This window comes from Salmo salar, unplaced genomic scaffold (genome assembly GCF_905237065.1).
Source record: "Salmo salar unplaced genomic scaffold, Ssal_v3.1, whole genome shotgun sequence".
NCBI classification, from domain to species: Eukaryota; Metazoa; Chordata; class Actinopteri; order Salmoniformes; family Salmonidae; genus Salmo; species Salmo salar.
Window position 1 is genome coordinate 307432 of NW_025550956.1, and position 15069 is coordinate 322500.

The 15069-nt window shown below is 41.5% G+C and overlaps 1 protein-coding gene across 1 annotated transcript in view; it reads left to right on the top strand.

Moving 5' to 3' along the window:
- Nucleotides 1-8696, top strand: part of ercc3 (excision repair cross-complementation group 3) — a 75600-nt gene extending 66904 nt beyond the window's left edge. Inside the window, exon 16 of the mRNA XM_045714207.1 lies at nt 8231-8696. Coding sequence (XP_045570163.1) covers nt 8231-8371 — 141 coding nt within the window. The 3' untranslated portion in view covers nt 8372-8696. The remainder of the gene's footprint in view (nt 1-8230) is intronic.
- Nucleotides 8697-15069: the final 6373 nt, after the last annotated feature.

Sequence of the window (15069 nt, forward strand, 5' to 3'; positions counted from 1 at the left end):
ATTATAAACTCTCTCTCTCCCTCCAGTTCTATATTATAAACTCTCTCTCTCTCTCCTCCAGTTCTATATTATAAACTCTCTCTCTCTCTCTCCTCCAGTTCTATATTATAAACTCTCTCTCTCTCTCCTCCAGTTCTATATTATAAACTCTCTCTCTCTCTCTCTCCTCCAGTTCTATATTATAAACTCTCTCTCTCTCTCTCCTCCAGTTCTATATTATAAACTCTCTCTCTCTCTCCTCCAGTTCTATATTATAAACTCTCTCTCTCTCTCTCTCTCCTCCAGTTCTATATTATAAACTCTCTCTCTCTCTCCTCCAGTTCTATATTATAAACTCTCTCTCTCTCTCTCCTCCAGTTCTATATTATAAACTCTCTCTCTCCCCTCCAGTTCTATATTATAAACTCTCTCTCTCCCTCCAGTTCTATATTATAAACTCTCTCTCTCTCCCTCCAGTTCTATATTATAAACTCTCTCTCTCTCCCTCCCAGTTCTATATTATCTCTCTCTCCTCCAGTTCTATATTATAAACTCTCTCTCTCTCTCTCCTCCAGTTCTATATTATAAACTCTCTCTCTCTCTCTCCAGTTCTATATTATAAACTCTCTCTCTCCTCCAGTTCTATATTATAAACTCTCTCTCTCTCCTCCAGTTCTATATTATAAACTCTCTCTCTCTCTCTCTCTCTCTCTCTCCTCCAGTTCTATATTATAAACTCTCTCTCTCTCCCTCCAGTTCTATATTATAAACTCTCTCTCTCTCTCCTCCAGTTCTATATTATAAACTCTCTCTCTCTCCCTCCAGTTCTATATTATAAACTCTCTCTCTCCTCCAGTTCTATATTATAAACTCTCTCTCTCTCCCCTCAGTTCTATATTATAAACTCTCTCTCTCTCCCCTCCAGTTCTATATTATAAACTCTCTCTCTCCTCCAGTTCTATATTATAAACTCTCTCTCTCCTCCAGTTCTATATTATAAACTCTCTCTCTCCTCCAGTTCTATATTATAACTCTCTCTCTCTCTCCCCTCCAGTTCTATATTATAAACTCTCTCTCTCTCTCCAGTTCTATATTATAAACTCTCTCTCTCTCCTCCAGTTCTATATTATAAACTCTCTCTCCCTCCAGTTCTATATTATAAACTCTCTCTCTCTCCTCCAGTTCTATATTATAAACTCTCTCTCTCTCTCCCCTCCAGTTCTATATTATAAACTCTCTCTCCCCTCCAGTTCTATATTATAAACTCTCTCCCCTCCAGTTCTATATTATAAACTCTCTCTCCCCTCCAGTTCTATATTATAAACTCTCTCTCTCCTCCAGTTCTATATTATAAACTCTCTCTCCTCCAGTTCTATATTATAAACTCTCTCTCCCTCCAGTTCTATATTATAAACTCTCTCTCTCCTCCAGTTCTATATTATAAACTCTCTCTCCCCTCGAGTTCTATATTATAAACTCTCTCTCCCCTCCAGTTCTATATTATAAACTCTCTCTCTCCCCTCCAGTTCTATATTATAAACTCTCTCTCTCCCCTCCAGTTCTATATTATAAACTCTCTCTCCTCTCCAGTTCTATATTATAAACTCTCTCTCTCTCTCCTCCAGTTCTATATTATAAACTCTCTCTCCTCCAGTTCTATATTATAAACTCTCTCTCTCTCCTCCAGTTCTATATTATAAACTCTCTCTCTCTCCTCCAGTTCTATATTATAAACTCTCTCTCTCCTCCAGTTCTATATTATAAACTCTCTCTCTCCTCCAGTTCTATATTCTAAACTCTCTCTCTCCTCCAGTTCTATATTATAAACTCTCTCTCTCCTCCAGTTCTATATTATAAACTCTCTCTCTCCCTCCAGTTCTATATTATAAACTCTCTCTCTCTCCTCCAGTTCTATATTATAAACTCTCTCTCCCCTCCAGTTCTATATTATAAACTCTCTCTCTCCTCCAGTTCTATATTATAATCTCTCCTCCAGTTCTATATTATAAACTCTCTCTCTCTCCTCTCAGTTCTATATTATAAACTCTCTCTCTCCTCCAGTTCTATATTATAAACTCTCTCTCTCTCCTCCAGTTCTATATTATAAACTCTCTCTCTCCCTCCAGTTCTATATTATAAACTCTCTCTCTCCCCTCCAGTTCTATATTATAAACTCTCTCTCTCCTCCAGTTCTATATTATAAACTCTCTCTCTCTCCCTCCAGTTCTATATTATAAACTCTCTCTCTCTCTCCCTCCAGTTCTATATTATAAACTCTCTCTCTCCTCCAGTTCTATATTATAAACTCTCTCTCTCTCCAGTTCTATATTATAAACTCTCTCTCTCCCTCCAGTTCTATATTATAAACTCTCTCTCTCTCTCCCTCCAGTTCTATATTATAAACTCTCTCTCTCCTCCAGTTCTATATTATAAACTCTCTCTCCCTCCAGTTCTATATTATAAACTCTCTCTCTCCCTCCAGTTCTATATTATAAACTCTCTCTCTCCTCCAGTTCTATATTATAAACTCTCTCTCTCCCTCCAGTTCTATATTATAAACTCTCTCTCTCTCCGTTATCTCTCTCTCTCCTCCAGTTCTATATTATAAACTCTCTCTCTCTCCTCCAGTTCTATATTATAAACTCTCTCTCTCCCCTCCAGTTCTATATTATAAACTCTCTCTCTCCCTCCAGTTCTATATTATAAACTCTCTCTCTCCCTCCAGTTCTATATTATACTCTCCCTCCAGTTCTATATTATAAACTCTCTCTCTCTCCTCCAGTTCTATATTATAAACTCTCTCTCTCTCTCTCAGTTCTATATTATAAACTCTCTCTCTCTCCTCCAGTTCTATATTATAAACTCTCTCTCTCTCTCAGTTCTATATTATAAACTCTCTCTCCCTCCAGTTCTATATTATAAACTCTCTCTCTCTCTCCAGTTCTATATTCTAAACTCTCTCTCCTCCAGTTCTATATTATAAACTCTCTCTCCTCCAGTTCTATATTATAAACTCTCTCTCTCCTCCAGTTCTATATTATAAACTCTCTCTCTCCTCCAGTTCTATATTATAAACTCTCTCTCTCTCTCTCCTCCAGTTCTATATTATAAACTCTCTCTCTCCCTCCAGTTCTATATTATAAACTCTCTCTCTCCTCCAGTTCTATATTATAAACTCTCTCTCCCTCCAGTTCTATATTATAAACTCTCTCTCTCCTCCAGTTCTATATTATAAACTCTCTCTCTCTCCCTCCAGTTCTATATTATAAACTCTCTCTCTCCTCCAGTTCTATATTATAAACTCTCTCTTCCTCCAGTTCTATATTATAAACTCTCTCTCTCCCTCCAGTTCTATATTATAAACTCTCTCTCTCCCTCCAGTTCTATATTATAAACTCTCTCTCTCCCTCCAGTTCTATATTATAAACTCTCTCTCTCCAGTTCTATATTATTCTCTCCTCCAGTTCTATATTATAAACTCTCTCTCTCTCCTCCAGTTCTATATTATAAACTCTCTCTCTCTCTCCTCCAGTTCTATATTCTAAACTCTCTCTCTCTCTCCTCCAGTTCTATATTATAAACTCTCTCTCTCCTCCAGTTCTATATTATAAACTCTCTCTCTCCTCCAGTTCTATATTATAAACTCTCTCTCTCCCTCCAGTTCTATATTATAAACTCTCTCTCTCCTCCAGTTCTATATTATAAACTCTCTCTCTCCCCTCCAGTTCTATATTATAAACTCTCTCTCTCTCCCCTCCATATCTATATTATAAACTCTCTCTCTCTCTCCCTCCAGTTCTATGTTATAAACTCTCTCTCTCTCCCTCCAGTTCTATATTATAAACTCTCTCTCTCCCTCCAGTTCTATATTATAAACTCTCTCTCTCCAGTTCTATATTATAACTCTCTCTCTCCTCCAGTTCTATATTATAAACTCTCTCTCTCTCCCTCCAGTTCTATATTATAAACTCTCTCTCTCTCTCTCCAGTTCTATATTATAAACTCTCTCTCTCCCTCCAGTTCTATATTATAAACTCTCTCTCTCTCCCTCCAGTTCTATATTATAAACTCTCTCTCTCCTCCAGTTCTATATTATAAACTCTCTCTCTCTCCCTCCAGTTCTATATTATAAACTCTCTCTCCCCTCCAGTTCTATATTATAAACTCTCTCTCTCCTCCAGTTCTATATTATAAACTCTCTCTCTCCCCTCCAGTTCTATATTATAAACTCTCTCTCTCTCTCCCTCCAGTTCTATATTATAAACTCTCTCCCCTCCAGTTCTATATTATAAACTCTCTCTCTCCCCTCCAGTTCTATATTATAAACTCTCTCTCTCCTCCAGTTCTATATTATAAACTCTCTCTCTCTCTCCTCCAGTTCTATATTATAAACTCTCTCTCTCCCCTCCAGTTCTATATTATAAACTCTCTCTCTCCCTCCAGTTCTATATTATAAACTCTCTCTCTCTCTCCTCCAGTTCTATATTATAAACTCTCTCTCTCCTCCAGTTCTATATTATAAACTCTCTCTCTCTCTCCCCTCCAGTTCTATATTATAAACTCTCTCTCCCCTCCAGTTCTATATTATAAACTCTCTCTCCCCTCCAGTTCTATATTATAAACTCTCTCTCTCTCCCCTCCAGTTCTATATTATAAACTCTCTCTCTCTCTCCTCCAGTTCTATATTATAAACTCTCTCTCTCCCCTCCAGTTCTATATTATAAACTCTCTCTCTCCCTCCAGTTCTATATTATAAACTCTCTCTCCCCTCCAGTTCTATATTATAAACTCTCTCTCTCTCCTCCAGTTCTATATTATAAACTCTCTCTCTCTCCCCTCCAGTTCTATATTATAAACTCTCTCTCCCCTCCAGTTCTATATTATAAACTCTCTCTCTCCCTCCAGTTCTATATTATAAACTCTCTCTCCCCTCCAGTTCTATATTATAAACTCTCTCTCTCTCCCTCCAGTTCTATATTATAAACTCTCTCTCTCTCCCTCCAGTTCTATATTATAACTCTCTCCTCCAGTTCTATATTATAAACTCTCTCTCTCTCCTCAGTTCTATATTATAAACTCTCTCTCTCTCCTCCAGTTCTATATTATAAACTCTCTCTCTCTCTCCTCCAGTTCTATATTATAAACTCTCTCTCTCCTCCAGTTCTATATTCTAAACTCTCTCTCTCTCCCTCCAGTTCTATATTATAAACTCTCTCTCTCTCTCTCCAGTTCTATATTATAAACTCTCTCTCTCTCTCCCTCCAGTTCTATATTATAAACTCTCTCTCTCTCCCTCCAGTTCTATATTATAAACTCTCTCTCTCTCTCCCTCCAGTTCTATATTATAAACTCTCTCTCTCTCCCTCCAGTTCTATATTATAAACTCTCTCTCTCCCTCCAGTTCTATATTATAAACTCTCTCTCTCCTCCAGTTCTATATTATAAACTCTCTCTCTCCCTCCAGTTCTATATTATAAACTCTCTCTCTCCCCTCCAGTTCTATATTATAAACTCTCTCTCTCTCCTCCAGTTCTATATTATAAACTCTCTCTCTCCCTCCAGTTCTATATTATAAACTCTCTCTCTCTCTCCCTCCAGTTCTATATTATAAACTCTCTCTCTCTCTCCTCCAGTTCTATATTATAAACTCTCTCTCTCTCTCCCTCCAGTTCTATATTATAAACTCTCTCTCTCCTCCAGTTCTATATTATAAACTCTCTCTCTCTCTCCTCCAGTTCTATATTATAAACTCTCTCTCTCTCCTCCAGTTCTATATTATAAACTCTCTCTCTCTCTCTCTATCTAAACTCTCTCTCCTCCAGTTCTATATTATAAACTCTCTCTCTCTCTCTCCAGTCTCTCTCCTCCAGTTCTATATTATAAACTCTCTCTCTCTCTCCCTCCAGTTCTATATTATAAACTCTCTCTCTCTCCTCCAGTTCTATATTATAAACTCTCTCTCTCTTCTCCAGTTCTATATTATAAACTCTCTCTCTCCCTCCAGTTCTATATTATAAACTCTCTCTCTCTCCTCCAGTTCTATATTATAAACTCTCTCTCTCTCTCTCCCCTCCAGATCTATATTCTAAACTCTCTCTCTCTCTCCTCCAGATCTATATTCTACCTCTCCAGTTCTATATAAACTCTCTCTCTCCTCCAGTTCTATATTCTAAACTCTCTCTCTCCCTCCAGTTCTATATTATAAACTCTCTCTCTCTCCTCCAGTTCTATATTATAAACTCTCTCTCTCTCCCTCCAGTTCTATATTATAAACTCTCTCTCTCCCCTCCAGTTCTATATTATAAACTCTCTCTCTCCTCCAGTTCTATATTATAAACTCTCTCTCTCCCTCCAGTTCTATATTATAAAATCTCTCTCTCTCTCCCTTCCAATTCTATATTATTCTCCCCTCCAGTTCTATATTATTAACTCTCTCTCTCTCTCTCCCTCCAGTTCTATATTATAAACTCTCTCTCTCTCTCCCTCCAGTTCTATATTATAAACTCTCTCTCTCTCCCTCCAGATCTATATTCTAAACTCTCTCTCTCTCCAGTTCTATATTATAAACTCTCTCTCTCCCTCCAGTTCTATATTCTAAACTCTCTCTCTCTCCTCCAGTTCTATATTATAAACTCTCTCTCTCCTCCAGTTCTATATTATAAACTCTCTCTCTCCCCTCCAGTTCTATATTATAAACTCTCTCTCTCTCCCCTCCAGTTCTATATTATAAAATCTCTCTCTCTCCCTTCCAGTTCTATATTATTCTCCCCTCCAGTTCTATATTATTAACTCTCTCTCTCTCTCTCCCTCCAGTTCTATATTATAAACTCTCTCTCTCTCTCCTCAAGTTCTATATTATAAACTCTCTCTCTCTCTCCTCCAGATCTATATTCTAAACTCTCTCTCTCTCTCTCCTCCAGATCTATATTCTAAACTCTCTCTCTCTCCCTCCAGATCTATATTCTAAACTCTCTCTCTCCCCTCCAGTTCTATATTATAAACTCTCTCTCTCCCCTCCAGTTCTATATTATAAACTCTCTCTCTCTCCCTCCAGTTCTATATTATAAACTCTCTCTCTCCCTCCAGTTCTATATTCTCTCCTCCAGTTCTATATTATAAACTCTCTCTCCCCTCCAGTTCTATATTATAAACTCTCTCTCTCTCTCCAGTTCTATATTATAAACTCTCTCTCTCTCCCTCCAGATCTATATTCTAAACTCTCTCTCTCTCCCTCCAGATCTATATTCTAAACTCTCTCTCTCTCCCTCCAGATCTATATTCTAAACTCTCTCTCTCCCTCCAGTTCTATATTCTAAACTCTCTCTCTCCCTCCAGTTCTATATTATAAACTCTCTCTCTCCTCCAGTTCTATATTATAAACTCTCTCTCTCCCCTCCAGTTCTATATTATAAACTCTCTCTCTCTCCTCCAGTTCTATATTATAAACTCTCTCTCTCTCTCCTCCAGTTCTATATTATAAACTCTCTCTCTCTCTCTCCTCCAGTTCTATATTCTAAACTCTCTCTCTCTCTCTCTCTCTCTCTCCCCTCCAGTTCTATATTATAAACTCTCTCTCTCTCTCTCCTCCAGTTCTATATTATAAACTCTCTCTCTCTCTCCTCCAGTTCTATATTCTAAACTCTCTCTCTCTCTCTCTCTCCCCTCCAGTTCTATATTATAAACTCTCTCTCTCTCTCCTCAAGTTCTATATTATAAACTCTCTCTCTCCCCCTCCAGTTCTATATTATAAACTCTCTCTCTCTCTCCCTTCCAGTTCTATATTATTCTCCCCTCCAGTTCTATATTATTAACTCTCTCTCTCTCTCTCTCTCTCTCTCTCTCTCTCCCTCCAGTTCTATATTATAAACTCTCTCTCTCTCCCTCCAGTTCTATATTATAAACTTTCTCTCTCTCCCCTCCAGTTCTATATTATAAACTCTCTCTCTCTCTCTCCTCCAGTTCTATATTCTAAACTCTCTCTCTCTCTCTCTCTCCTCCAGTTCAATATTATAAACTCTCTCTCTCTCTCCTCAAGTTCTATATTATAAACTCTCTCTCTCCTCCAGATCTATATTCTAAACTCTCTCTCTCTCTCTCTCTCTCTCTCTCTCTCTCTCTCTCTCTCTCTCTCTCTCTCTCTCTCCGCCAGTTCTATATTATAATCTCTCTCTCTCTCTCTCTCTCTCTCTCTCTCTGTGTCTCTCTCTCTGTCTCTCTCTCTGTCTCTCTCTCTCTCTCTCTCTCTCTTCAGTTCCAGCGGAGGCCAGGTACCATGAGCTCCATGTCTGGGGCTGATGACTCTGTCTACATGGAGTATCGCTCTAGAGGCAGCAGGGCCCACATGGGTAACAACATCCACCCTCTCTTCAAGCGCTTCAGAAAGGGCCCGTAGGGCTCTGCTCTAATCTGCTGCACTATATAGGGAATGAGGTGTTACTGTGGGATGCAGCCAGGGTGTTTGGAAGGGATTGCCAGACCGAGGCCAGGCGAGAGGTAGCCGTTATGGGCCCTGGTAGGACGTAATATTCTCTGTGTGTTTCAGACAGAATACGGTTCTGTATCGCCACCAGAACCTCAGTCAGCTTTAGGGCTTTTAGTTATCCAGAGATGGATACTAAATGTTTTATCTTTCTTGTAATATTTCATTAATAATAATGTGTTTTTGTCATGACATTGTTTCCATGTAATGCATTTAAATAAAACAGGAATTTTTGGGATTCGTTTGTATGTTTTTGTTTCTATTCCCAGAATCAGTTTGTCAACCAAGTGTGATCCAAACGGTGTCCCTCCCTCTACCCTCCCCCCTACCCTCCCTCTACCCCCCACTACCCCCCACCCTCCCCCTACCCTCCCTCTACCCCCCCACTACCCCCTACCCTCCCCCTACCCTCCCCCTACTCTCCCTCTACCCTCCCTCTACCCTTCCTCTACCCTCCCTCTACCCTCTCTCTACCCTCCCTCTACCCTTCCTCTACCTTCCCTCTACCCTCCTCTACCCTCCCTCTACCTTCCCTCTACCCTCCCTCTACCTTCCCTCTACCCTCCCCCTACCTTCCCTCTACCTTCCCCCCTACCCTCCCTCTACCCTCCTCTACCTTCCCTCTACCCTCCTCTACCCTCTTCCCTCCCTCTACCTTCCCTTTACCCTCCCTCTACCTTCCCTCAACCTTCCCTCTACCCTCCCTCTACCCTCCCTCTACCCTCCCTCTACCCTCCTCTACCCTCCCTCTACCCTCCCTTCCTTCTACCCTCCTTCTACCCTCCTCTACCCTCCCTTTACCCTCCTCTACCTCCCCTCTACCCTCCCCTCCCTCTACCCTCCTCTACCTTCCCTCTACCCTCCTCTACCCTCCCCTCCCTCTACCTCCCCTCTACCCTCCCTCTACCCTCCCCTCCCTCAACCCTCCTCTACCTTCCCTCTACCCTCCTCTACCCTCCCCTCCCTCTACCTCCCCTCTACCCTCCCTCTACCCTCCCCTCCCTCAACCCTCCTCTACCTTCCCTCTACCCTCCTCTACCCTCCCCTCCCTCTACCTCCCCTCTACCCTCCCCTCCCTCAACCCTCCTCTACCTTCCCTCTACCCTCCTCTACCCTCCCCTCCCTCTACCTCCCCTCTACCCTCCCTCTACCTCCCCTCTACCCTCCCTACCCTCCCTCTACCCTCCCAATCTCTCTCACAATATATTGTTATTATGTTTACTTTTTGTTAATGAGTTGATTTGTTAAGAGTGAGAACATGTCGTCCTGTCAGAGTCATTCCACTAGACCTAATAAAGTTAGTGTAATTGGTAGCTTTTCCCCAGTCTGGTTTAATGAGGTGAGGGCCGTGGACAGAACGCTGCGTCCGTCATCAGCCTGTTGTTAAAGGGGAATCAGGGAAGCAGCGGGCGCAGCCAAACGTCCTCAGGTCACCCAGTTAACCTGGATCCTACCGTGAATCCAAATAGGATTGCAACAAATTAAATAAAATCCGTGTTTTAGTCGAGCTGATTACTTCATTAGGATCCACATGAGCTGTTAGCCATAGCAACATGTGCTCTTCCTCGGGTCAAAACAGGATGTCATGAAAAGGCCCCAGGGGAGATTTAGGGAAAGTTCAGAGTTTTGTCGACTCTCTAATCCTGTTTGAATCCAAGATGAAACTGGAGAGATCCCCGGCCAAAGATGCTGTTTTAAAGTTTATTCGTCCATGTCCACAGGGATACAACAGGTGGAAAACAGTACAGTGGAAATTCAGAGCTCTTCCCTCAACAATAAAATAGAACGACAAGATAGAATCAAAATAACTAGGACGTTAAAGAAAACAACAATGTAAATATATACAGAGGTCATTACCTTATTCAATGTCCAGGGATCCTGGAGTGGTTGTATATACAGGTCAGTACCTTATTCAATGTCCAGGACACCTACTCATTCAAGGGTTTTTCTTTATTTTGACTATTTTCTAGATTGTAGAATAATAGTGAAGACATCAAAACTATGAAATAGCAGATATGGAATCATGTAGTAACCAAAAAAAGTGTTAAACAAATCAAAATATATTTTAGTTTTGAGATTCTTCAAATTAGCCAGCCTTTGCCTTGATGACAGCTTTGCGCACTCTTGGCATTCTCTCAACCAGCTTTATGAGGTAGTCACCCGGAATGAGGTCAACCACTGCAGAACCTGAGACGGAGCGGCATTTCCTGACAAAATGTAAAAAATATAGAACAATTAGAGCGTGTCATTTCCTCAAATTTGAAACCCTTATTCAAGGTTTCAAAGACCTCTCTGATGAGGATAGGCTACCCGTCCTGTTGGGGGAGGATGCAGAGAGCTGTGGGTTGGCAGCGCACTACATTGCTGCCTGCCATAAGATGAGGGACAATGTCTGACAGACCAATCAACCTACACATGTCCTCTACTGTATGCTTATTGTTATTGTTCAATGTGTTGGTTATTTTGACCCTTGATTATTGTTGTTACTGTTGTCCCGTTGACAATTTTGATTCTTATTATTTTCATATTGTAAATATCCAAAGTAAGCTTTGGGCAATATGTACATTGTTATGTCATGCCAATAAAGCAAATTGAATTAGAGAGTGTCATGAGAATTTTCAATCCAAATGATAATATCTAACAATCAATAAGCCTTGACTAATCCCCAAGGTTTGTAACACACTGGGTTAATAATAATTAGTCAGACTCAGCTTTCTGCAAAAGGTTCTGTACAGTTTATTCAGAGAACGTTTCTGAAGTCCATTATACAAAAGACATTCATTTTATAACTCACTCCCTACTTACGCACATACCGCCACACAAACAGTAGATATCCTTACGCACATACATACACACACACACAAACAGTAGGTGAGTTGTATCCCTCCTCGGAGTTCTCACTACTGTTAATCACTACCCAGCGCTGTCCGTTCCCTTCCCCCGAGATTAGAGAAACCTTGAGAAGGACTCCCTGTCCTATCATAAGTTTCTCAGAGTTCTAGCCAGGTCGGGTCAAACACAGTGTTCATTGTTCTTGGTGTTCTCTTAGGCACACTCATACACACATACCTTTCTCTTCCTCACAGGTCTCTACTAAACCTTATGGGACTTACGTTTAGTACTTTAATCATTCATTATACATGCTACATAAATAACTAATTACTAATTAGTTATGTTTCAGGGTAGAATTATTTAATCATTTATCTTTAAACATATAAATTATTTTATCAGAGAGACAGAGAGAGAGCGACAGAGAGAGAGAGACAGAGAGAGCGAGAGAGAGAGAGACAGAGAGAGAGATCGAGAGAGACAGAGAGAGACAGAAAGAGAGAGAGACAGAAAGAGCAGGGAGAGAGAGACAAGGCAAGAAGGGCCTTCTATACCATCAAAAGGAACATAAAATTCAACATACCAATTAGGATCTGGCTAAAAATACTTGACTCAGTTATAGAACCCATTTCCCTTTATGGTTGTGAAGTCTGGGGTCCGCTCACCAACCAAGAATTCACCAAATTGAGATTCTGCATGCAGAATTCTGCAAAAATATCCTCTGTGTACAACGTAAAACACCAAATAATGCAGAGCAGAATTAGGCAGATACCCGCTAATTGTTAAAATCCAGAAAAGAGCTGTGAAATTCTACAACCACCTAAAAGGAAGTGATTCCCAAACCTTCCTTAACAAAGCCATCACCTACAGAGAGATGAACCTGGAGAAGAGTCCCCTAAGCAAGCTGGTCCTGGGGCTCTGTTCACAAACAGACCGCACAGAGCCCCAGGACAGCAAAACAATTAGACCCAAACAAATCATGAGAAAACAAAAAGATAATTTCTTGACACATTGGAAAGAATGAACAAAAAAACAGAGTACACTAGAATGCTATTTGGCCCTAAACAGAGAGTACACAGTGGCAGAATACCTGACCACTGTGTGACGACCCTCCCACTCTGTCTGACGTATTCTCTCTCTTTGTTCTTGTTTCCTTATTAGGATGCCGGTGGGTGGAGTTGGGAGGGTCGTCAGCTACATGGGAAACACCTGGGCCCCAGGTGTGTCCCAGGATAAAGAGACCTCTTCCACAGTCATTGTAGAGACTCTCTACATGCAGACACATTTTTTTTTTTTTTGGTTGTGCTAGTTGTGGTATCTAATAAATATATATTTTTGATACTCCTTGTCTCCACGTTGTCTCCCTTTTGTTGCGAACTCTGAGCCGGTTCGTAACAACTGTGACTGACCCAAACTTAAGGAAAGCCTTGATTATGTACAGACTCAGTGAGCATAGCCTTGCTATTGAGAAAGGCCGCTGTAGGCAGACCTGGCTCTCAAGAGAAGACAGGCTATGTGCAAGACTGCCCACAAAATGAGGTGGAAACTGAGCTGCACTTCCAAACCTCTTCTATTTTATTATCCACTTTTTCCTGAGGACTTTTTGTTTTGGCTCAGACTGCTGGTTTCTTGACCCGTTAAGAGCGGTTAAGGGATGAAAGACAGATTAAACTTGATCTAAATTACTCTCAGGTGTTTCCACCTTGAGCCGTTTCAGTTCGTCGAGGTGTGATAAGAATAATCTTGACTATCCTATTCTGAGAGGTCTCAAATTTATACCCTATCTGAAAGTGACATATAGGGTCGTTCTTTGCTTTCCTCTCTCTCTCTCTCTCTCTCTCTGTCTCTCTGTCTGTCTCTCTCTCTGTCTGTCTCTCGCTCTCTCTCTCTCTCTCGCTCTGTCTCTCTCTCTCTCTCTCTGTCTCTCTCGCTCTCTCCCTCGCTCTCACTCTCTCTGTCTCTCACTCTCTCTCGTTCTCTCTCTCTGTCTCTCTGTCTCTCGCTCTCTCTCTCTGTCTGTCTCTCTCGGTCTCTCTCGGTCTCTCTCTCTCTCTCTCTCTCTCGCTCTCAGGGGCAATCAGGGACCCTGATTATTTTCCTACTCCTGTATATGTGTGTGGTTTTGGGGAGGGGGCAGGCAGCGCTACAGCGGGGCAGCTAAGTGGGCACTTTCCCACGCTAGGATGGCCTGTCTGCTGCTGGCAGCCGAGGAGAGGAAGTCTCTCCTTGGAACCTCTTCAAGAGAGGGGTTGAGAGGCTGAAGAGAGGATTGACAAGAGGGCTGAGGAGAGAGGATGAGGAGAGGACTGGGGAGAGAGGCTGAGGAGAGAGGACTGAGGAGAGAGGATGAGGAGAGAGGCTGAGGAGAGAGGCTGAGGAGAGAGGACTGAGGAGAGAGGATGAGGAAAGAGGATGAGGAAAGAGGAAGAAGAGAGGATGAGGAGAGAGGAAGAGGAGAAAGGACTGAGGAGAGAGGACTGAGGAGAGAGGAAGAGGAGAGAGGATGAGGAGAGAGGCTGAGGAGAGAGGACTGAGGAGAGAGGATGAGGAAAGAGGATGAGGAAAGAGGAAGAAGAGAGGATGAGGAGAGAGGAAGAGGAGAAAGGACTGAGGAGAGAGGACTGAGGAGAGAGGAAGAGGAGAGAGGATGAGGAGAGAGGAAGAAGAGAGGACTGAGGAGAGAGGACTGAGGAGAGAGGATGAGGAGAAAGGAAAAGGAAAGGACTGCTTTTTTTAATTAAAACTTCATTTAACTAAGAAAGTCAGTTAAGAAGAAATGTTTCAGACTGCTGGTTTCTTGACCCGTTAAGAGCGGTTAAGGGATGAAGACAGATTAAACTTGATCTAAATTACTCTCAGGTGTTTCCACCTTGAGCCGTTTCAGTTCGTCGAGGTGTGATAAGAATAATCCGGACTATCCTATTCTGAGAGGTCTCAAATTTATACCCTATCTGAAAGTGACACGTTCCTACGTCCTAGTTTGGGGTCGTGTCCCATAATCTCTTGACTAGACTGCAAGATGATATAATCAAATTCACAAAAACAAGGTAATTTAAGATACATACAGTACCAGTGAAAAAATTTGGAAACACCTACTCATTCCATGGTTTTTCTTTATTTTTACTATTTTCTACATTGTAGAATAATAGTGAAGACATCAAAACTATGAAATAACACATATGGAATCATGTAGTAACCAAAAAAGTGTTAAATAAATAATAATATATTTTTGATTTTAGGTTCTTCAAAGTAGCCACCCTTTGCCTTGACGGCTTTGCGCACTCTTGGAATTCTCTCAACCAGCTTCATTTAAAAAATATATATATTTTTTTATTTCTTTATTTTAACTAGGCAAGTAATTTAAGAACAAATTCTTATTTACAATGACGGATTACCCCGGCCAAACCCGGACGACGCTGGGCCAATTGTGCACCGCCCTATGGGACTCCCAATCACAGCCGGATGTGATACAGCCTGGATTCGAACCAGGGACTGTAGTGATGCCTCTTGGGCTGAGGAGAGAGCTGAGGAGAGAGGCTGAGGAGAGAGGCTGAGGAGAGAGGCTGAGGAGAGGGGTTGAGGAGAGAGGCTGAGGAGAGGGGCTGAGGAGAGGGAATGAGGAGAAAGGCTGAGGAGAGAGGCTGAGGAGAGAGGCTGAGGAGAGGGGTTGAGGAGAGAGGCTGAGGAGAGGGGCTGAGGAGAGGGAATGAGGAGAGAGGCTGAGGAGAGAAGCTGAGGAGAGGGAATGAGGAGAGAGGCTGAGGAGAGAGGCTGAGGAGAGA